General features: G+C 35.4%; 2 protein-coding genes across 3 annotated transcripts; one reads left to right on the top strand and one right to left on the bottom strand.

Annotated features, from left to right (window-relative positions):
• Nucleotides 1-1,700: 1,700 nt before the first annotated feature.
• On the top strand, nucleotides 1,701-18,148 carry LOC103828934 (probable LRR receptor-like serine/threonine-protein kinase At1g29720). Of its 2 annotated transcripts, none has more exons than XM_033274799.1 (25): nucleotides 1,701-1,999; nucleotides 2,104-2,281; nucleotides 2,349-2,420; nucleotides 2,624-2,695; nucleotides 2,862-2,933; nucleotides 3,022-3,093; nucleotides 3,206-3,277; nucleotides 5,494-5,565; nucleotides 5,656-5,727; nucleotides 5,809-5,874; nucleotides 5,952-6,023; nucleotides 14,271-14,333; nucleotides 14,442-14,510; nucleotides 14,619-14,669; nucleotides 14,765-14,806; nucleotides 15,202-15,242; nucleotides 15,317-15,687; nucleotides 15,782-15,980; nucleotides 16,117-16,137; nucleotides 16,226-16,360; nucleotides 16,458-16,576; nucleotides 16,680-16,890; nucleotides 17,004-17,235; nucleotides 17,332-17,530; nucleotides 17,716-18,148. In XM_033274799.1, exons 1-25 carry the CDS (start codon nucleotides 1,888-1,890, stop codon nucleotides 18,100-18,102), a joined length of 3,072 nt encoding a protein of 1,023 aa, XP_033130690.1. In that variant the 5' UTR covers nucleotides 1,701-1,887; the 3' UTR covers nucleotides 18,103-18,148. The 2 variants fall into 2 exon arrangements, with proteins under 2 accessions (XP_033130690.1, XP_033130691.1); XM_033274800.1 differs by having other exon boundaries at nucleotides 1,720-1,999; nucleotides 17,332-17,482.
• Nucleotides 18,131-21,294, bottom strand: LOC117126520 (zinc finger MYM-type protein 1-like). Its single transcript, XM_033274802.1, has one exon. The coding sequence runs from the start codon at nucleotides 20,774-20,776 to the stop codon at nucleotides 18,194-18,196; it is 2,583 nt and encodes an 860-aa protein (XP_033130693.1). The 5' UTR covers nucleotides 20,777-21,294; the 3' UTR covers nucleotides 18,131-18,193.
• Between the last annotated feature and the right edge of the window lie 761 nt (nucleotides 21,295-22,055).

Genomic DNA, 22,055 nt, shown 5'->3' on the forward strand with positions numbered 1-22,055 from the left:
CAGTGGTTCACCGTGGCGAGTTAGAGGTGATCGGTGCAATTATTCGGCAAACCGATTTCTGTCCGCCATGAACGTTGTTTAACGAAAATCGCCGATCAGTTAACTAAACCGTGGAATCTACCGTAGAACAATTACTTACTTTCTTTAATTTATAAGTTCAAGATCGTAACTTTTGTTGAGAATCAGTCAAATTTGTGTGAAAAACATCAGAAGATCATTGAAATCTGTTTAACAAACGTGAAAATGGTGAAAATGGACAACTAGAGAATATGTTCTACAGACATTCGAGAGGAAGGAGATGATGTCACTATGGTAATTTCTCTCCATTAAAGAAAAGTGAAAAGAAAACACCATTTACTTACCTTGAACACGTGTTATGTAAGACCATATAAGTAATATATAATTGAATATGTATACAATTCATTAAAGACTAAAATTAATTTCAAAAACAGCGACATACTCACCTCAAAACCCTGATCTATCATGTATTTAGCCTAAAACTCATATAATTGGGTATTTATTTAAAAATTATGAATCCCAATACATGTTTTATACGTATATATATATAAAGTATTATACATAAAAATACAGAAAATTCATCCCCGAGTACTCCCCGTATTTATTCCGCGTTTTTAATAAATCGCTAGGCCCGTGTGCACCGCACGCGTAGCGCCTAGCGAGTTTCCGAACAAGGGTATTTTCACAAGGCTTTTAGGTTAGTTTTGCATTTGATTCAAGTTTGAGTATAGGTTTGGGGTTAAAATCAAGTTGTGGGTTAGTTTTGGCAAAAACCCCATATTTATTTTAATGATGATGTATGAGTTATTAGAAAATTTTAAAAATTTAACAAAAATATAAATCAACATTAAATGTAATGTATGAGTTATTACCATATTCTAAAAAAAATTACCAAAAATATAAATCAATATTAAATATAATTGTTCATGTTATATTTAGTCATAAAGTCATCAATTTTGTTAACCATGTCTTATTTTCTGTGAAAGTGATTACAAAAATAACATATGATAAATCACTTTTCAAATAATGTCTAAAAATTTGATATAATTGTTCGTTAGAGATGTAAACTGTGACGTTTTAACACTTTGTTATTTAGCTGTAATATTATTTTATATTAAAACCACTTTCTTCGTGGAAACACCGTAGTCTACTGGTTATGGTTTAAAGGCTTTTACACTCAGGTTTGGGGATCGAAACCCAGACTATAAAATTTCTTGCATATTACAAGATATCCAAGTTTAGAATCTGAGAGAGAGCGATTTAATAATGAAGACTACAGACGAAAAACTTACAAAAGATCTTTAACATGGTGCAAGTAAATCTGGTCAGAAGTGGATTTTCATAGAACGGCTCAGATGATGCGATGCAGTTACTAATATTTTTCATTAATGTAATGTAAAAAAAAAACACTTTGTTCAAATAAAACTCAAATTTGGAGTTTCCCTTAGTGCAATATTTTAACTTTTCATTAATGTTTTAACAATAGAAGATTTGGATTTCGAATCCCCCAGAAAAGACACTTTTGAATAAAATATAACTGAAACTTCTGACAAGAATAGGCCAACTTCATCCACAAACCACATAAAATTAAGCATTCATGGACCACGCTATCCACCATTATAACTTAGAGGTTTACATTGTTGATTAGTTATTTTTTTTTGTAAAATTGTTGATCAGTTTTTGTCAGTATATTTATCTCTATTATCTAGTATCCTGGGTCCTGACGACCCAAAAACTCCTAAAAGGAAAAATATCAACCACACTTTTCCGTATATATAGAAGAAACTATTGAATAGCTTTCTGATGATAACATTGTGATTTACAAAAAACACCACACACGCACAGAATCACTATATAATTAATATCTATATGTCGATGATCATCTTCTCAAGATTTATTTTGTTCTTCACAATCACCACAAGCGTCCTCACAGCTCTAAGAACATGGGCGGCTTCACCAGCTCTTCTTCATCCAGATGAATGTATGAGAAAAATCAGCATTTAATAAACGTTTCTGTAAAATCAGTGTCATAATCCGTATATTTTTATATATAGTCACTAGATTATCTTTTTGATTATTATACAGTAAAAGCGCTTGAAGAGATAGCTTCTACACTTGGAATCACAAAACTAAACCTAGGCTATGGAGACCCTTGCGATATAAAAAAGCTAAAGATTGATGTTTCTCAGGATCCAGGGAGTGAGAACATCATTGCTTGTGATTGTAGTTTCAACAATAGCAGGACATGCCATATTACAGAATTGTGAGTCTTGTTCATCTCGTATTTTCTAAATTCTCTCCATAAAACCAATGATTCGTGTGTCTATCAGAACACTCAAGACCCTCAGTCTTCCCGGAAAACTTCCACCAGAGTTGGTCAAACTTCCGCATCTCAGATGGATGTGAGTTTTACAAGATGTCCTCGTTGATTTTAGTAACCGAATCAATTATTAGTTTGAGGTTTAGCTTTGTAAGACGTTCTCGTTTGTTGTATTTAATAAGAATAAGAACCTCTGATCTCTCGTAAGAAATGCGCTCAAGCGATGAGAATTTTTTATTTTTTATTTTGGAACAGTTTATAGCGAGTTTATTCTCTTCTTTGCAGAAGCTTGGTTCGAAACTATCTTTCGGGCACAATCCCAATGGAGTGGGCTTCAATGCCAAACCTCACTTCCATGTTAGTCTCTCTCTCTCTCTCTCTCTCTCTCTCTCTCTCTCTCTCTCTCTCTCTCTCTCTCTCTCTCTCTCTCTCTCTCTCTCTCTCTCTCTCTCTCTCTCTCTCTCTCTCTCTCTCTCTCTCTCAAATGTTTCATATCCATGATTTGCCATGACTTTTCTCTCAGCTTGGTCGGCGCAAATAATCTATCTGGGCCTTTACCAGCTGGTTTACAGAACTTCAAGAATCTGACAGTCTTGTACGTCTCTACTTTGTTTTTTCATACATGTAAGTATCTGTCTTTTAGTCACTAGTCTGGCACTAGAGTAATGTGACTAAATTTTCAGAGCGGTTGAAGCGAACCAGTTCTCCGGTCCGATTCCTGATGAGATTGGTAACTTGACCAGCCTAACTAGATTGTAAGAACTTTTTGCATCTTAACCATTATCCTTCCAAAATTACAAGAAGCTTTGGTTTTGTAGGAATAGGAAAAATGTAAATTTTGATATTTTCTGAAACGGGATATTGCAGGAACCTTGGGTCGAATCAATTTACAGGTAGCCTACCTACTTCTCTTGCTAGACTGGTGAACCTTGAGGATTTGTAAGTTTTTGTTGTCCTTGTAAATAGAAATCTTTGCAAAAAGAAAAAAAAACTCTATTTGCCTTTGACACTGAAAATGTATTGGAATGGAAAACTTAATAGCAGTGATGAGTGTTTAAGCGTTTGGAAAACAGAGAAAATTTTAAGAAAATAGCTTTTAGTTGCATACATGTTTTTGGAATAATTTGATTACAAATAAAAGAAAAAAGATATCTATAGTTTTCTCTAATATTTTATTTCAAAATCTAGATTTACTCTATGAGAATATCTTAATTATCTTATTCTGATATAATTATTTATTTACATAATCTTATACTAATATCTAAAATTATATTTAAAGAGGTGGATGATGTTTAACAACTTCTGAAAAATGTATCTTCAACACATGGATATTAGACTTTTTTTTTTAACAAATACAAGCTCAAATATGTTTGACCCAAAATTAAATTTTACTTTTCGACAAAACGTTAATTCTCAACTTGAGTTAAATACTACTCCCTCCGTTTTATAAAAAAATGTCACTTAGACAACTTTTGCACATATTAAGGAAATTATTTACATACATTTATATTTTTATTAATTATAACTATTTAACCAATAATATTTAAGATAAATTAGTTTATTTATGAGATCAATGTATTTTTTTAATTAATATTGAACTGAAATTAAATATAAATTTCATTGAAATTTTAAAATGACATTTTTATGTAACGAAGAAAAACAGTTAAAATAACACTCTTACACAGAAACAGACGGAGTACTAAATTCGTGAGTTTCCTGACCAAAGAGCCATGGTTTTCCAATTAGACCATTTTAATGTATTTGCTTTTTTCTTAATAGAAATTCTATATTATATGTGAAATTTACTTAATTGCATTTCTCTAAAATGGTACTTTTAAAATTTAGAGTGAAAATAGAGGAATACTATTTTTTTTACCTTAAATAGGGAAACACATCAATATATATTTTGGAGGAAAGAAATAGAGGTGGGCTTGAATATATTTGATTCTAAATTATTATATAAGAAAATATAATAATGAATTGAAGATTATATTAGTAAGAAGTTATTTTACTGGCACTATTGTGAAATTTACGTTGAGGATGGAAAATGCCCAAAAAAAACTATAGAGCATTTCAATTATGGCTTCAAACGGTAACTGCAGGATAACCGGTCCAGGTGAAGCGGATAATATAATGCAGTATAGATTAAAAGTGGTTATATAAACAGTGGAATATTAGCGATTAAACAAAAAAACAGTTCATTATAAATGTAAATGGTAGCGAAAACAAAATGCGGTGTGAAACTAATAGTAAAATGGTAAATGTTTATATTTTATATCATATATTAGTTATTTTTCTAAAATATCATTTTTCTTTTTATTATAAATGAAAATTAAATAGAATATATTTTAAACCTAATTGTTCATATTACTAAACTAAAGAAAATGAAACAGAAAAAGTTTATTAAAAAAGTAAACTCACTAAACTCACCTAATTTCTGCTTATGCGTTTCAGGTGCGGTTACAACACACACATTTTATTTCATTTTTCTTTATTTTTAAATGTGAAACCACCATATGTGTTTTGTTTAATATTATGAGATGAATAGTAACCGAAATTGAAATCTAAGTGTGTATAGCGCAAACCACCTAAAACATTCATAACCTATAAGTTTACAAAAGTCTAAGACCATTACCAATGTATTTTCTTATTTTTTTTCTCTAAAATAAGAGAACTCTATAATAGAGATAAATTTGTCTCTAATGTTTTCATCTACTTCTTTCTCTAAAAAGGAATATTTTGATATAATCTTTCTTAATTTTACAAATAATACTTTTTATTTTTGAAAGATAAAAATTAACCCAATTTATTTTAACATTTCATAAAATTATGATATTATTTGAACTAAATATTTTCTTAAAAACTATTATGTAAATAAAAAGTATGGTTCTATTTATATAAAAAATGTATTTCACTAAAAAATTTTTTTTTTGGTTATGATTATTAAAGTAAAAAGTTAAAGAACTATTTATAAAAAAAATGTATATATTATAGAAGAATGTTATTTCTTTTTTTAAAAGGTAAAAATATCAATTTCTTTTTAGAAGAAGAAATAAAAATAGATTGGAGCGAATTTTTTCTTTATTATAGCATTTAGAGTAAAAAATAGCTATGGGTTGGAGATGCTCTAAACTAGTTTCGTCTTCATTACGCAGTCGGATAAGTGACAATAGATTTAATGGCATCATCCCAAGCTTTATTGGCGAGTGGCCTCAGCTTAAAAAAATGTAAGCTTGCCTTTCACCAATAATTGAAATTGCTCTTGATTAAAGTTTGTGTTTCTGCACCGGCTAACCTGTGTTGGTTATGATCAACAGATATCTATATGCAAGCGGACTGAAAGGACCTATTCCTGATTCAATCTTCCACCTAAAAAATCTTCAAGATTTGTAATTAGCTACCTTCAATAGATTAACAAACCGACAATTGAAATGAGACTGATGTTTAAGTGATCTATTCATCATACGCAGGAGAGTTACTGATATTACTGGGATAGATTCCTTTCCAAATATAACCAGCAAATCCATGATAACCCTGTATTTATCTTCAACTTCTCATCTTGATTCTTTATTTTCGTTACAATGGTAAAACTGAAGTATCTATTCTTGTTCAGGATTTTGAGAAATGTGAGTTTGTCCGGTCAAATCCCTTCGTACGTCTGGTATATGAAAGGCCTAAAGACTCTGTAAGTTTTTTTTTTGTGATGTGTGAAGAACTTGAAAGTTATAACTTATCAAAACTAGCTTACATGATATGTTCCACTTTTCTGCTGAGAATTTTGGATATGAATGAATGCGTATACTCGCTTGGATTGTACATTTATATGCGTAAAGTTACTGGAGTGTACATTTATGGAAAAACGTGTTATTTCTCCACGAGAAATATCGTATCTTCCTATATGTCTTCCAAACTATGAACTCATCCCATATGTCTCCGAAATAAAAGTTCGAAATCTATTTATCCATGAAAGTATATCATAACTCTTATATATTTCCAAAATAAAAGTTCGAAAGCCATAATCCCATAAAATTATATTACTCGGTTTAAACCAATAAACTAAAACCGTTTTGGTTAATTAAAACAGTTTTAGATCAATAAAAACTCGGTTAAAATCAAATTACATCAATTAAACTACAAATTATAAACCGTGATCAGATTAATTAACCAAACAGTTTCAGTTTATAGGTGTAATCTGATCTTAACAAGGTCTTTATCGATCTAAAACTGGTTTAATTAACCAAAATAATTTTAGTTTATTGGTTTAAACCGAGTAATTTAATTTTATGGGATTATGGCTTTCGAATTTTTATTTCGGGAATATATAAAAATTATGATATACTTTCATAGATAAATAGATTTTGAACTTTTATTTCAGAGACATCTGGAATGAGGTCATAGTTTGAGAGATATACGAGAGAATACGATATTTCTCGTGGAGAAATAACATGTTTTTCCTACATTTATATATAGATAGTCACGGACTCATGGGAATAATATATGAAAAAGCAATGTAGAGAGAGAAAAAGGCAAATATTCTTTTCTGAGAGGAATATAGGCGTGCAGTTATTAAAGTGTACAGTCTACAGACACAGCAGTCATAGATTGTCACGGGTCTTGTGTAATAAATTATAAACCAATAATCATACTCTTTCGTTTTGTATTAAAAGAATAAAAGTTGTTTTGCATTTAAAATTTGTTTCATCATTAATACCACTTGACACATTTATAGTACATATTAAAAAAAATTCCAAATTTTTATTTATATTTGTTAGCACATTAATTAAAAAATAATACTCTCTCTCCTCCAAATGTAAGATATTTTGGATACACTTATTAAAAAAATTATTTTTTATCTAAAAAATATCATTAAAATTATAAACTAAAAAATACTCAATCAATTACAAAATAAAACTATTAAATTTGATTAGTTACACAGTTTTGATAAATTTAAAGTTACCTAAAAAGATGAGAACATCTTATATATTAGAACATAAAAATTATTCTAACATCTTACATTTGTGTTACAAAAAAAAACATCTTACATTTCAGAACAGAGAAAGTATACTAAACAAGAATAAGATTTAAAAAATTAGTTTTTTTAATCTATGTAAAAAACCATGAAAACACTTATTATAAAAAGGAGAGAGTATGAAAAATCATCGTCATGGGAAAAAGGAAACCAAAAAAATTGTGAGACAAAAAAAATTGTACCCTCAACGGTGGAGGGTCTCAAGTAGAGTCCTAAAGAAAAAAAATACATATTTTTATATGATTGAATTGTTGGATTATGTTTTACTATTTTTCAGAACATTAAACCACTAAAAAAAAACCAAAACCCTAATGCTCTGAAGGCGACTATGACGGCGATTTGAGAAACCAAGATCTCTACCTAATTGATTCACTCTTTGGTGATCGATTAGCCTCTCACACTAGATCGATCATTGTCGTCTGGTTGTGACTCTCTTGCTCTCCTTTCCAACATACCTCGGTGGCTTCTTCTCCACGCCTGCAGGGTCCGATCTCAATCTCCGGTTACAAAGTGATTCTAATGATGACATCAAACAAAGGAAAGGGTATCCTGTACGCAGATGACGACGACGAACCTATCCTTTTACCGGATCAAGCTGATGAGAATCTCATCAAAGAGTATAGCTTGTCTCTTATAGGCAAGATCTTAAATCCGAAGAAACAGAATGTGGAACGACTCATTGTTGCGATGCCGGAACAGTGGGGAATGGCTGATAAGATCTCTGCCTGTGATCTAGGCAATGGCCGATTCTTGTTCAACTTTGATAACGAGGAAGATCTTAATTCTGTCCTCAGTCTAGGCCCTTTTCATGATAACTACTGTATGTTTGTTCTTGTCCGATGGGAACCGGTGGTCGATGAGAACTATCCATCAATGATCCTGTTTTGGATCCAGTTACAAGGAATCCCCCTACACCTCTGTACGGAACAGAATCTCGAGGCCATTGGTGATAGGTTGGGGAAGTTGGAGTTGTCTGATGCTGTCGATGGAAGGATTAAGGTTGCAATGGATTCGTCCAAACCGTTGAAGTTCACGAGGAAACTGCAGACAAAGAAAAAGGAAGACATTACGATCAAGCTGTTCTATGAAAAGCTGTTCAAGCACTGCTCAACGTGTGGTCTTATGACACATGAAAACCAGGATTGCTTACCGAAGAAACCCGCTCTGAATCAGTTGGCTTTCCGAGAGAATGTATTTGATAGAGTTCGGCCACCAAGACAAGCTGGGTCTTCCCGTGGGACTGAGGAGCGAGTTGCAGACGAGGCTTCTTACAAGTCTTTCAAAGATGGTGCGAGTTCTACTTCACGGGTCCAAAGATCTACACACTCGAGCCGAGTGAATCGTACCAACAATGCACGAGACAGCCGCTACAAACTGTACTCGTATGTACGTGACAATGACGCTGACAAGAGCCGAGGTCCAGTATGGAAAGAAAAGCAACGCTCTCTGCGAATAGAAGAGCCAGTCAAGAAGTCGGTAATGGACAAGGCTCATACAGCTGGGAGTCCTGTGAAGTATGGTGTGAACAGAGGCAAGAATGCGGTTGAGCCATTGGGCTCTCAACAGAACAAGCGTGTAGATTTGAATGTCATTACCGTAATTCATCAGGAACACAAAGTGGTGGCTCCACCGTGGATGCGGGGAAAATAGAGGATCTGATTCCACCATATGATGCTCTTAAGATTGACGCGCTAAATGAACATGAGCCAGATGAGGATGATCAGGCCGGGGATGCGGAAATGCAGGATGTTCCAATTGGTAATGAGCTTATGATTATGGAGGAGGATGACCTTCTTGAGGAGGAATTGAATCAGATAGAGATTCAAGAACGTGTTGCACAGGAACATATTGAGCCTGATAGCTCGATTCTTATGATTGAGGCAAAGGACAAACAAACTGATGAGGACAATGAGGACTATGCGAAAGCACTAACAAGAACGGTCACACGTTCTTTGTTCACGACACAGGCTGCAAGTCAGCGTAGAGGCTCACCTCGAATCAATGCAAAGCCGCAACCAAGCCAGGGAAGTGGAGTAAGAGGTAACAAAGGACATCAGCAGGCTGCAGCATCGAGGAAGTCTAGATCAGTTCAGAAGAGAGGTATGGTGGACGCCAAAAATCCACCCCCATCTCAATGAAGACGCTCAGTTGGAACTGTCGAGGGATAGGGAATGACCTCACAGTTCGACGCCTCAAGGAGATGTGTCAGAAGCATCGCCCAAGACTCTTGTTCCTTTCTGAGACTAAGAATAGGAAGCTATTATTGCAAGACATTCAGTCTGATTTAGGTTTTAATAAATTGTTTACCGTTGAGCCTCTGGCCAAAGTGGTGGATTAGCTTTATTTTTTATGGATGATTTTCAAGTTGATGTTTTATTTTCTAATAATCGAATGATTGATGTAAAAGCAGTCATTAATGGAATAAAAGTCTATATGACATTTGTTTATGGGGATCCTGTTTTAGAAAGAAGAGACCAAGTTTGGGAACGTCTTAAGCGTTTCTCAACAACAAGGGATGGACCATGGTTCATGATAGGGGATTTTAATGAAATAACAGGTCACCATGAAAAAGAAGGGGGAAGGAAGCGATCAGATACTTCATTTCTTTCTTTTAATCAAATGATATCGGATTGTGGAATGCTGGAATTTCCATGTACTGGGAACCAACTATCATGGGCTGGAAAGCGGCATAATGGCACCGTTCGCTGCCGTCTCGATCGTGGTCTTGGTAATGAAGATTGGCACGAAAAATTTCCACATTCAAAGTTCAATACTTACGGATGTGGGGATCGGATCATCGTCCGGTCCTTGCGGAGATACTATCTAAGCCGACCAGGATGAAGAAAACTTTCAAGTTTGATAAGCGTTGGTTGGAGAGTGAAGAAGTAAGACAAGTAATCTTAGACGGCTGGAACTCCTCGAATCTATCCCCGGATGCAAGTATAATGGACCATATAGCCAGCTGCAGGAAAGCATTGTCTCAGTGGAAAAGAGAAAGGGATATAAATTCTGCAAAGATGGTGGAAGATCTTAAAGCTAAGGTCGATAATCTTTACTCTGATGATGATGCCACGACTGAAGAAATAGCAGCGGCTCTGAAAGAATTAACTGATACTCTTAAGGCAGAAGAACAATTCTGGAGGCAGAAGAGTCGGATACTCTGGCTCTTGGAAGGTGACTTGAATACGAAATTCTTTCATGCCATTACAAAGCAACGTCGAGCCAGTAATAAGATTACAAGCCTTCTAGATTCGGCAGGGAACCTCGTAGAGGAAGAGGAGAAATTAGTAGCCATTGCTACTAGTTACTTTAGAGAATTGTTTCAGTCATCCAACCCTCAGCTCATTGACGAGGCATTGGCGGCCGTTTCAACAACCAAAACTGACCGGATAAACGCGGATCTTACAGCTCCTGTTTCCAAATGGGAAGTTAAGCTGGCCTTATTCGCGATGCATCCCGAAAAAGTGCCAGGTCCAGACGGTTTCACTGCACTCTTTTACCAAAAATTTTGGGACATTGTGAAGGAAGACTTAACTCGTATGGTTAATGAGTTTCTTTTCGATGGAACAATGGCCAATGGTCTTAATGATGCAAATATATGTCTTAAACCTAAGAAGGAGAAGCCAAATGAGATGTCACAATTTCGGCCAATAAGTCTATGTAATGTCAGCTACAAGATTATATCTAAGGTCCTATGCCAAAGATTGAAAAAAGTATTGCCAGACCGAATATCTGAAACCCAGTCAGCTTTTGTTGCTGGAAGACAGATAACAGATAATGTCTTGATAGCTCAGGAAATGTTTCATGCTCTGCTCACGAACTCTGGAGGAAGAGAGAAGCGAATGGCGATAAAGACTGACATGAGCAAAGCTTATGATAGGTTAGAGTGGAAATTTATTAGTGCGGTCTTGAGGAAGATGGGATTTTCAGAAACATGGATTGAATGGATAATGCGATGTGTATCTTCAGTGAAATACCATGTCTTATTCAATGGTCAACCAAGAGGAAACATAACCCCACAACGAGGTTTACGACAAGGAGATCCTTTGTCTCCTTTCATATTCATCTTATGCACGGAGGCGCTCGTTAGCCTTCTTAATCATGCAGAGAATCAAGAGAAGATCACGGGGATGCGCGTTTCACGTGCTAGCCCCCCCGGTATCCCACCTTCTCTTTGCTGATGATAGCCTGTTCTTTTGCAAGGCGGAGCCACGTGAATGCGATGGAATTATGAAAGCACTTGGGACCTATGGGAAAGCCTCGGGACAATGCATTAATTTTGAAAAATCCTCTTACTCTTTGGTAAGAGGATACCGGGACATGTCAAGGACACTCTAAAACTATCAACTGGAATTGCAAATGAGGGAGGAATGGGCTCTTATCTTGGTATCCCTGAAGATATTAGTGGCTCGAAGGTAAGGCTCTTTGCCTTCCTGAAGGAACGCCTACAAAACCGTGTTAATGGCTGGACAGGGAGATGGCTAACAAAGGGAGGGAAGGAGGTGCTAATAAAGTCTATACTGTTGGCACTACCTACGTACGTAATGTCAACGCTTCTTCTCCCCTTAGAGACTTGCGAGAATTTAGCTAGTGCCATTGCACAGTTCTGGTGGAGTTCGAACCCCCTAAAGAGAGGAATACATTGGGCTAAATGGGAGAAAATTTGCAAACCAAGGGACGAAGGAGGCATAGGTTTCAGGATGATCCATGAATTTAATCTCGCATTACTTGGAAAACAATTATGGAGATTAGTGTAATTTCCGGATTCCCTACTGGCAAGGGTCTTGAGAGGACGATACTTTCGTTATAGCTCGCTGCTGAGACTAAACGATGTTAACAATCCCTCGTATGGGTGGAGGAGTATAATGGCTGCAAAACAATTAATGATGCTGGGAATTAGACAAAAGGTACACTCAGGGAACGAAATTAGGATGTGGGAAGATCTTTGGATCCCAACGATACCGGCGAGACCAGCCAGGCCAATTGCGCCAGTACTTCACCTAATGCTGCCAGTGAGTAGTTTGCTGATTGGAAACCCGAAAAGATGGAACACTGAAATGCTAGAGAATTATGTCCATCAGGAGGATATTACATTGATTCAATCTCTGGCCATAAGCCAAGATTATCGTCGAGATGGATATTACTGGAGTTACATGAAGAATGGGATGTACACTGTTAAATCAGGATACTGGGTGGCAACAAATCTGCTAAAGGAACAGCCACTGAAGACACATGAGCCTAGTATCACAAAGCTCCAGGCCTTTGCTTGGAAGATTAAAGCTCCTCCAAAAATGAGACATCTCATTTGGCAGATGATATCGGGCCAAATAGCAGTAACAAGTAATCTGAATCATCGTCATATGCGATGTGACAATACTGCCCTCGCTGTGGTGCAGATGATGAAACTGTTAATCATGCCATCTTTGAGTGTCCTCCTGCAGTTCAGATATGGGCACATGCGTCAACCCCCAAACCACCAGCTATATTCCCAACTGGAAGTCAATTCACGAATATAGATTACCTTTTCTGGCGAAAGAATGATATTGCAGATCCAAAAGTAGATAAAGCTTATCCCTGGATCATATGGTATATTTGGAAAGCAAGAAACGAAAAACTCTTTAGAGGAATAGACAGAGACTCCTTGGAAACTGTCAAACACGCTGAATCAGAATGCCAAGTTTGGTTCGACGCAAATCAAAAACCAGAGGAGGTGGTGGAAGTACAAAACACAATAGGGATTCCGATCACCGAGCGATGTATGATAGATGGATCATGGACACATGATGCACTCTTTAGTGGTTATGGATGGACATGGGTAAATTCAAATGGAGCGATGCAATTATTGGGAGCAAGAAATCAACGACGAAGGGTCTCACCATTGCATTCTGAACTGGAAGCTTTAATATGGGTAATGGAATGCATGCTACAGGTATCGACATGCCAATCTTTTGGGACTAACTGCAAGGACTTAATCGCGATGATCAAAGACCCTGGAGCATGGCCGAGCTTCTCTACTGAGCTGGAGGAGTTTATGAAGATGAGAGCAAGATTCACGGAGTTCTCGATTGGTTTTGTACCTCGTCAGGAAAATGTTTTGTCTGATCCATTAGCTAAGATAGCGAGATCCTTCCATAGGGACTTGTATTACATTGGTTGTTCTGTTCCGGTCTGGTTTCTCAGACCACCTCAAGCTTGAGTAATAGAATAGCCGTTTGAAGAAAAAAAACCACTCAAAAGAAACAAGTGGCAACAAAGTTTCTTCTAGTATCTAAAAACATCTCTTTCTTATTTTTTTTTTATTTTTTTCTTTTCTTTTAATAGATAGATATTAGATACTTTAAGAGTAACTTTCATTAGAGGTGCTTTAAAGAAACATGTATATTTTATGAAATTTATCGCTGCAAACCTATAACTAGATTGAGAGACCCGAATAAGTAAAGTTGAATAGAATGTACATACTACATAGATATCAAAGTTTATGTTAAACCCAAAGATATGTGTTATATGGTTGGATCTTCAAAACCAAACACCATTAACTCTGCTATTTAATATCTTTGTCTAGTTTATTTCATGTTTGTCCCATATTTCTTCTCTATATGTTAGTCATTTGCGTTTTATTATTATCATATGTACCCTTAGCTTTACCACTTGTTGAATTAGAGTAAATTTCTTTTAGAAAAATGAAAACAATTTCTTATGATGCCATTATTGTCGAAATTTATTTGACTGGTTGATATGTATGTCTATCTCGCCAGGAAAACGTATTTTCAATACATGTTGAAACTTAATCAACTGATTAATATCTCAACCTGGTTAATTGCAATTTTGTCCTGCCAGCTTACTATTATGCGCATACCAAAAAATTGTCCATTAATTTAGTTTTTAACATGGTGTTTGCTGCAGTGATTTATCGTTTAACAATTTGAGTGGTGAAGTTCAGTCACTAGAAAAAGCACCTGAACATACGTAAGTACTCTACTAAGATCAAGAGTTTTAAAGAGTTGAAGAGCTTTTAATGTTATCATAACACATAACTACTTACGAATAATATATTGTTTCAACGTGTTCTTTTAGCTATTTGAATGGTAACATGCTCTACGGAAACATTGGATTTGGTGCTTTCCTCAACAATGAATCTTACATGTGCGTTTAATTTCAGGCCTTCATTTGTTTGTATGTCTCTGAGAAATTTACTCATACGTCAGCTAATCATCTTCTTGGTTTTTGTATGTTTGGTGAATCTTCATTTAGTGATCTCTCTTATAACAATTTCTCATACCCATCTGGCTGCCCGGACAAGAGGTATGAACATCAAATTGTGGCAGATAGAATACATCTTCTCTCCATTTGTTTTAACCTACTTTGTTGAAGTTTTGTTCTCACTTTATGTTGATCAGTAACATTAATACATACCGGAGCTCATATTTGCAGAAAAACTTGTAAGTACACTCATTGTCCAACAATCGCACAACAATAATGGAGTATACACTTAGTAATCTATTGCTTTTACATACTTGAATAAAAATGTTTTGAATATCTCAATATTATTCTCTGTTGTAAATAACTTGGAATCAAACTAAAAAAACAAAAAGAAATACTAAAAAGAAAAATAGATTGCGCTAAATAAATTAATAAAGTATAATCTATTAGATTTGTATTTATACTGCTTCAAATCCTAATATTCTTTCTACTTTAGGAAAATTACCTTATCTATCCAGATGTTATAGTTTGCCTAGCCCCACAACGACCACATAGGACGTAGTCCAGATGAATATGGTCTTTTACTGATGCAATGAAATTCAAATTATTCTAATATTATTTTATATTCCCACAGAACAGGACTTCTACCATGTGCTGGTCCAATAAAGTGCAGTTGTAAGTGTACATTCAGGCGCTAAACTTAACATAATCATTTTGTTTGTCTATTTACCGTATTTTATCGCTTGTAGATCAACGATCTCTATATATAAATTGTGGTGGAGACAACATAGTTATTACAAACTCTTCTCATAAAACCACTTATCAAGCTGATAACGGTGAAACTAAAGCTGCAACAAATCAACACAATGAAAACTGGGGAGTTAGTAGCACAGGTTACTTGTCGAAAGATATATACTTCATTACACCTAGTTTTAAACTATCTGAGGATTCTCCTACTTTCTATAAGTCTGCCCGTCAAGCTGCCCAATCTCTAGTTTATTATGCGTTTTGCTTGGAAAATGGAGCGTACAATGTGAAACTCCATTTTATGGAGATTCAGTTTTCCGACGAAGTACCCTACAGTCGTCCTGGCAGACGCATATTTGATATCTATGTTCAAGTAAAATCGTCAATGTTTAGTGAGTAATTGTTTTCATTAATGAAGTACCGAAAACTGAAGTTCATCTGTTTTTGTCCATTTTCTCTATCATTAGGGAGAATTGTTCTGGACGGATTTTAACATCAAAGAGGAGGCCAACGGAACTGGGAAGCCCGTTGTGAAAGAAGCAAATGTGAATGTAGCCAATCATTTGTTAGAGATTCGGTTGTATTGGGCAGGGAAGGGGACAACCCTCATTCCCAAAAGAGGAAACCATGGTCCTATTATCTCTGCCATCTCCTTGTGTCACAGCAGTGAGTACCTACTTTATTTTAGTATCTAAGTCTCTATATGAACAACCTTACTCCGTATCACTTCAAATTATCACTTTCATCTTATTGACATTGGTTTCTGCCACCTAACGAGAATATTCATCTGTCAAAATTTCAGGTTTAGAGCCAGGATGTGGAGGTACTAAGACAAAAAAAAATAATTCAACTTTGTTAAAGATATGATAAATCTTGTATATATATTTACATTTTCAGTGTCTTATTTGCAGCGGAGAAGACAAAACATCAAACTAGTTATCCATTAATATTCGGGATAACGGGTGCCTTGTTAGCAATTATGCTCTTGGCTTTGGGATTATACGCTCAGAAAAGATTCAGGGGAGACAAGAACAAAATAGAACGAGGTAACATAGTTCACATTGTATGAATTGGTTTTTCATCCACATAACTGGTTCATTTTAGCCATTAGTGATGATTTTCCTTTGGGAATGTGAAGCATAGATTTGAGAGCCCAGGGTCTGCAAACGGTTTGCTTTACTTGGAGGCAACTCCAAGCTGTTACAAACAATTTTGATGAAGCTAATAAACTTGGAGAAGGAGGTTTTGGATCTGTATTCAAAGTATGCTAAAACAGATGTCAAGTTCTTCACAAAACGTATATACAAAAGAAAATATGGATGTCTCCGTTTTTTGCCATTGATAAGAGAAACTTAATTAATGCAGGGAGAACTATCAGATGGAACTATTATAGCAGTTAAACAGCTTTCTTCCAAGTCATGCCAAGGAAACCGCGAGTTTGTGAATGAGATAGGCATGATCTCAGGTCTGAATCATCCAAACCTTGTCAAGCTTTATGGATGCTGTGTGGAGAAGAATGAACTGTTACTTGTGTATGAGTACATGGAAAATAACTCCCTTGCTCTTGCTCTGTCTGGTACATAAAATTCATTCATCTTTTAGATAAGTTTTTAATCTAAGTCAAGTGTGCATATTGTAAGCTCATGCGAATTGTTGTTGTAATATCTATTGCTTTACATTTGTTGCCAGGAAAGAGCTCTCTAAAACTGGACTGGGCAACGAGACAAAAAATTTGTGTTGGTATCGCAAGAGGGATTGATTTTCTCCACCAAGGATCGATGATCAGGATGGTTCACCGTGATATAAAGACCACAAATGTGCTTCTAGACGCTGACCTAAATGCAAAGATATCTGATTTTGGATTGGCTCGGCTGCATGAAGCAGAACACACTCACATTAGCACCAGAATCGCAGGGACTATGTAAGAGAAGATTATGAACCAAAACCAGCACTCTAGCCATTAATCTATATATATATATATATATATATATCAATCATGGCTTCTCTTACAATGCAGTGGATATATGGCTCCTGAATATGCACTATATGGTCAATTAACCGAGAAGGCAGACGTGTTCAGCTTCGGGGTTGTTGCAATGGAAATTGTTAGTGGAAAGAGTAATATGAAACAAACGGAGAGTTCTGATCACATCTGGCTTATAAATTGGGTAACCCTGGAGCATTTCTTTCTCTTTAGCCGAATCACAATTTTTATAGTTGAGTATGTATATTTTTTGATGTGGGATAATAATATATTAATTTAGAAGGACTTCTTACCTCAAAACCAATTGGGTATAAAAAGATTTATATATTTCTCGTATATATTATTTAAGATCTTTTTTAACTTCTTTTGATGTGAGGCTACAAGTTTAATAAAACCCGCTTTTATATCAATTGTCAGGCGCTGACGCTGCAGCAAACAGGGGACATAATGGAAATCATTGATCCAGTGCTAGAAGGTGAATTCAACAGAAAAGAAGCAGAGAGGATGATCAAAGTTGCTCTTGTTTGCACAAACTCATCTCCACTGTCAAGGCCAACAATGTCAGAGGCAGTGCAAATGCTTGAGGGAGAGACTGAAATAACACAGGTTCTGTCAGATCCTGGTTTATATGGAAATGACTGGAACATCTCAAAGCTGAGGGGCACTGATACACATGATAGCTCAAGCACGTCTGGTTTGACTGATCAAACAGCAACCACAATGAAATCCTCTGTTTCTGGTGCTGATCTTTACCCATTATACCCGGAATCCATGATCTTAAACTCAGAGCCGTGCGAGCATTAAAACCATACGTAAGCGAGAGAAAAAAATATACCTTCATTCATCAAAATGTCTTATAAAGAGTTCATTCAAAAAAAAACACTGCATAATAATTCTAAAACATAATTTGTCTTCCTTTCTTCTCCAAGAACTCATTGACTAAACTTTCAAAATCAATGTTCCTTAAGAGTTCTCTCTCTATAGATAAGATAGCCAAATCACTCAATCTTTCTTGTGACATAGTCGAACGAAGATAAGATTTTATTAGCTTCAACTTCGAAAAGCTCCTCTCAGCAGATGCAACCGAAACAGGGATGGTCAACAATATTCGATAAGCAATCCATGAGTTCGGATAAAAATCATGAACACTTTGCAAAAAGTCTAGCACTTCAGTAGGCTTCTTAACTCCTTCTGGTAAAGCTTCTCTTACAATTTTAAGTTCAGCAAAAAGATCACTACCAACAATATCTGAATGATCACCATGAGTTAGAGAATCTTCAAGATTGGCACAGGAAACCATCAAACTATCATCACTTGCTGACTGCAGTTTCTTCAAATCAAACAAAAATCCAAATATTTTTTCATACTTCTCGAATTGTTCAAATCTTGTTCCAAGCGAGTAGAGAGCTTGGTCCATGATCTGAATGAAGTAATCAACTCTAAATTTCTCTTCGGGTGATAATGTCACACTCCCCTCTACATTCTCTGAACTCTCGCCATATTGTATTTTTCTTTTGATTACCCGCTTTCCTTGCTTGGGGAACACAGCCTCAATCTCCATAGACTCTGCAAGTATTTTTGCCTCTGATTTTGCTTTCTCAAAACCTGAATCTCTATATTTTTGAAGATAAGAAACCAGCCCCTTAAGTTGAGCAATAGCAACATCAATATCCATGTCTTCTGACTGCAAACTCTTACTCACAATGTTGACAACAGATAAAAGATTGTACCAAATAACCAGGGAAACCAAGAACTCAAAACTTCCAATTCCATGTGTTTCACTTGTTGCAAGACATTCAGCTTCGCTCTGCTCTTGTGGATCAACACTATTTTCAGCAATGTAAACTAAAGCGTTCATGATTTTAGGAGCTTGAAACCGTATCGCCTTAACACTTTCAGCATGGCTCTCCCAACGAGTATTCGACAAAGACTTAAGTGTTAGACCATCTACATGATCTTCAAAGATTTTCCAGCGCTTAGTTGAACCTGAAAAAAATTTATAAGTACGCTGGATGATTCCAAAAAACGAGATCCCCTTTGAAGAAGTCCTTGCCATATCACATAGTGCAAGATTCAAACTATGACAACTACATGGTGTATAAAACGCTCTGGGATTAATCTCAAGAAATCTTTTTTGTACTCCTTTATGCTTTCCCTTCATATTAGAGCCATTGTCATAACCTTGTCCTCTCACATCATCAATTTTCAAATCAAAAGCAACCAATACATCTTGCAGCTCACGAAAAAGCCCTTCTCCAGATGTATCATCAACTTTCAGAAACGTTAAAAAAAATTCTTCAACCTTAACTGAAGCTGTGGACACATCTACACACCGTATGACAACAGTCATTTGTTCATGATGACTGATATCTGGAGTGCAGTCAAGAATAACAGAGAAAAATTTTGCACTTTGAATTTTCTTGATGATCATACCTTTGATCTCATTGCCCAACAATGCTATTAACTCATTCTGAATTCTGCCACTGAGATAATGAGTACGAGATTCACGTTCTTTAAATCTCCTAAGATGTTCGATCATCACAGGATCAAAATCAGCAATCATCTCGATAAAGCTTAAGAAGTTCCCACAACCTTCTTCTCCAATCTTTTCGTTGCTTCCACGAAATGCTAAATTTTGTTTAGCAAGAGTTTTCACTACAGAAATTATCCTAAGCAACACTTGTCTCCAATGGATTTTTTCTTTGTTGATTTCATCTTGAGCATATTTGTCAATGGTCTGATTCTTTTGCAGCCTGAGATCTAGTTCTGCCCACTGCTTCATACATAATATATGTTCACGACCAGATTCATGTTCTTTAAGCCTTTTCAATACATTTCTCCAATCATTGAACCCCACAGATGCCAATTGACTACTGTCACTCTTATTGAACAATTTGCAGCAGAAACAAAAGATCTTGTTTAGTTTCTTTGAATAAAGTAGCCAACGTCGATCTTGTTTTTTTCCATCACCCAATTGTCTTGTATAATGCAAATGAGAAAAATGTCTCTTAACACCATCCTTGGGAAAGTTGTAATCTATTGGCAATCTTTTCGCAGGACCTTGTACAACCATAAAATCTCTCCACTCAGTCCATCCTTTTTTTATGTTGTCCCAATTTCCAGGATCATACATATCTATGTATCCACAAGGCTTCTCGAGATTACCACTCTTTTCACTTCCATTCTTATCCCCATCATCTTTTTCTTTCAACTCTTCCTCATTCACAACATTCATATTCTCTGGCTCAGGACTCGGTTCTTCTCCATGATCCTCACTTATATTTTCATCTACTTTATCTTCTCTAGACGTAGGATGTTGTTCTTGTTCATCATTATTCTCTACAAAGGTATCAAGAGTTTCAGATTTTTTGAAATACCTTAATAAACCATTCTTTTGAGATTTTGCTTCCTCATCTTTTTTGTTCTTCTTTTTTCTGTTGTCTGCTCCACACGGTTGATGTCTTTTGTTCGATGACATCGTTCTATCAACATATAAAATTTTGATTGTTATTAACTGTTTCAGAAAATAGATGAAAGTAGATAACAATAGGTAGTACTTTTACCTTAGTTTGAATTGTAAGAGAGAAAGTGAGATAAAGCTACTTTGTTAATAAATCTTAAACTTCAAAAATCAGAACTGAAGATTTGTGTGTGAGAAATTTGTGTGTGAGAAGAAGACGTGAGCAGAGCTGCAGAAGTCAGAAGAGATAGAAGATGTCGTGAAGTTGGATTTTTAACCTAATTTTTGTAAAATTACATGAATCAATTTTTTTAAGTAAATTTAACTTTAATTAGTAAACTATTAATGTATTAATGAATATATTTATGTGTTGTGGCCCATATTTAGTCTCCTGATAATATTATAGTTTAAAACTCAAACCCATATAAAATATATATTAGTACTTATGATTGGTAATATTTAACTAAACATATGCTATTAAGTGTTTTTAAAAAAAATGATGCCCTAAGCCAATGTTTCTTTTGGTCTCAAGGTCGCACGGCTCTGCTTAAACTCCACAGTAGACTTTTCTTCCCCGTCACTCTAACATCAAAAGCTGTGTGTGCATTGCCTTGTATCTGATGAAGAGACGAAAGGCTTGTAAGTTGTCTTATACATTTACATGTATCTCTAAGAATGTTTACCAAAACCGGATTATACCTTATTTATGAAAGTCTCTAGTGGTCGCTGAACAAAACTCTCTTTCTTCTCCCTTTGGTTGAACAATTTTCTGAAATAATTTAAATCAGTTTACCCCCATTGAATTGACTCAAATGGCATGCAATAGGCGCGAAAGAATAATTCGATGATCATTAAAACAAACCTAGCTAAAACAAATTAATATGAATGGTGACCGATGAACGACGAGGAATAATGCATTTTTTAACATTCAAAAAAAAAATTCACCATTCGTGTTATAAAAACGTTAGGAACAAATGTCTCTTTTACAAGTTTCGATACTCTTTACCTAACCTTGTTTATCTTGGAAAGAGATACCGGTGTGCCCTAAAATCCGTACTTCTTTATCCTCCTTTTCCCAGGCCTTATATAATATACCCTAGTGTCACAAACATAACCCATTTCCAGTATTTGCGACTTCAAACTCGTTACTATCTCATAGATTGTAACCATATCGATAAACACATTACAAGGCCACCATCATCACAAGAAACCAGAGAAAATATGGACTAATGAACAACCTTTGCTTGTTTCAAAGATTCTGGATTAGTACAGCACTGTTACCAATTTAATCTCTGCA

Source organism: Brassica rapa, chromosome A07 (assembly GCF_000309985.2).
Source record: "Brassica rapa cultivar Chiifu-401-42 chromosome A07, CAAS_Brap_v3.01, whole genome shotgun sequence".
Lineage (NCBI taxonomy): Eukaryota > Viridiplantae > Streptophyta > Magnoliopsida > Brassicales > Brassicaceae > Brassica > Brassica rapa.

What these genes read in the sequence shown, in the direction of transcription:
- LOC103828934 (XM_033274799.1), top strand. Translation starts at nt 1,888, where the DNA reads ATGTCGATGATCATCTTCTCAAGATTTATTTTGTTCTTCACAATCACC. An exon ending in TGGTCCAATAAAGTGCAGTT is followed by an intron (nt 15,243 to 15,316) that starts GTAAGTGTACAT and finishes TATCGCTTGTAG; the next exon opens with ATCAACGATCTCTATATATA. An exon ending in CATCTCCTTGTGTCACAGCA is followed by an intron (nt 15,981 to 16,116) that starts GTGAGTACCTAC and finishes TCAAAATTTCAG; the next exon opens with GTTTAGAGCCAGGATGTGGA.
- LOC117126520 (XM_033274802.1), bottom strand. Translation starts at nt 20,776, where the DNA reads ATGTCATCGAACAAAAGACATCAACCGTGTGGAGCAGACAACAGAAAA.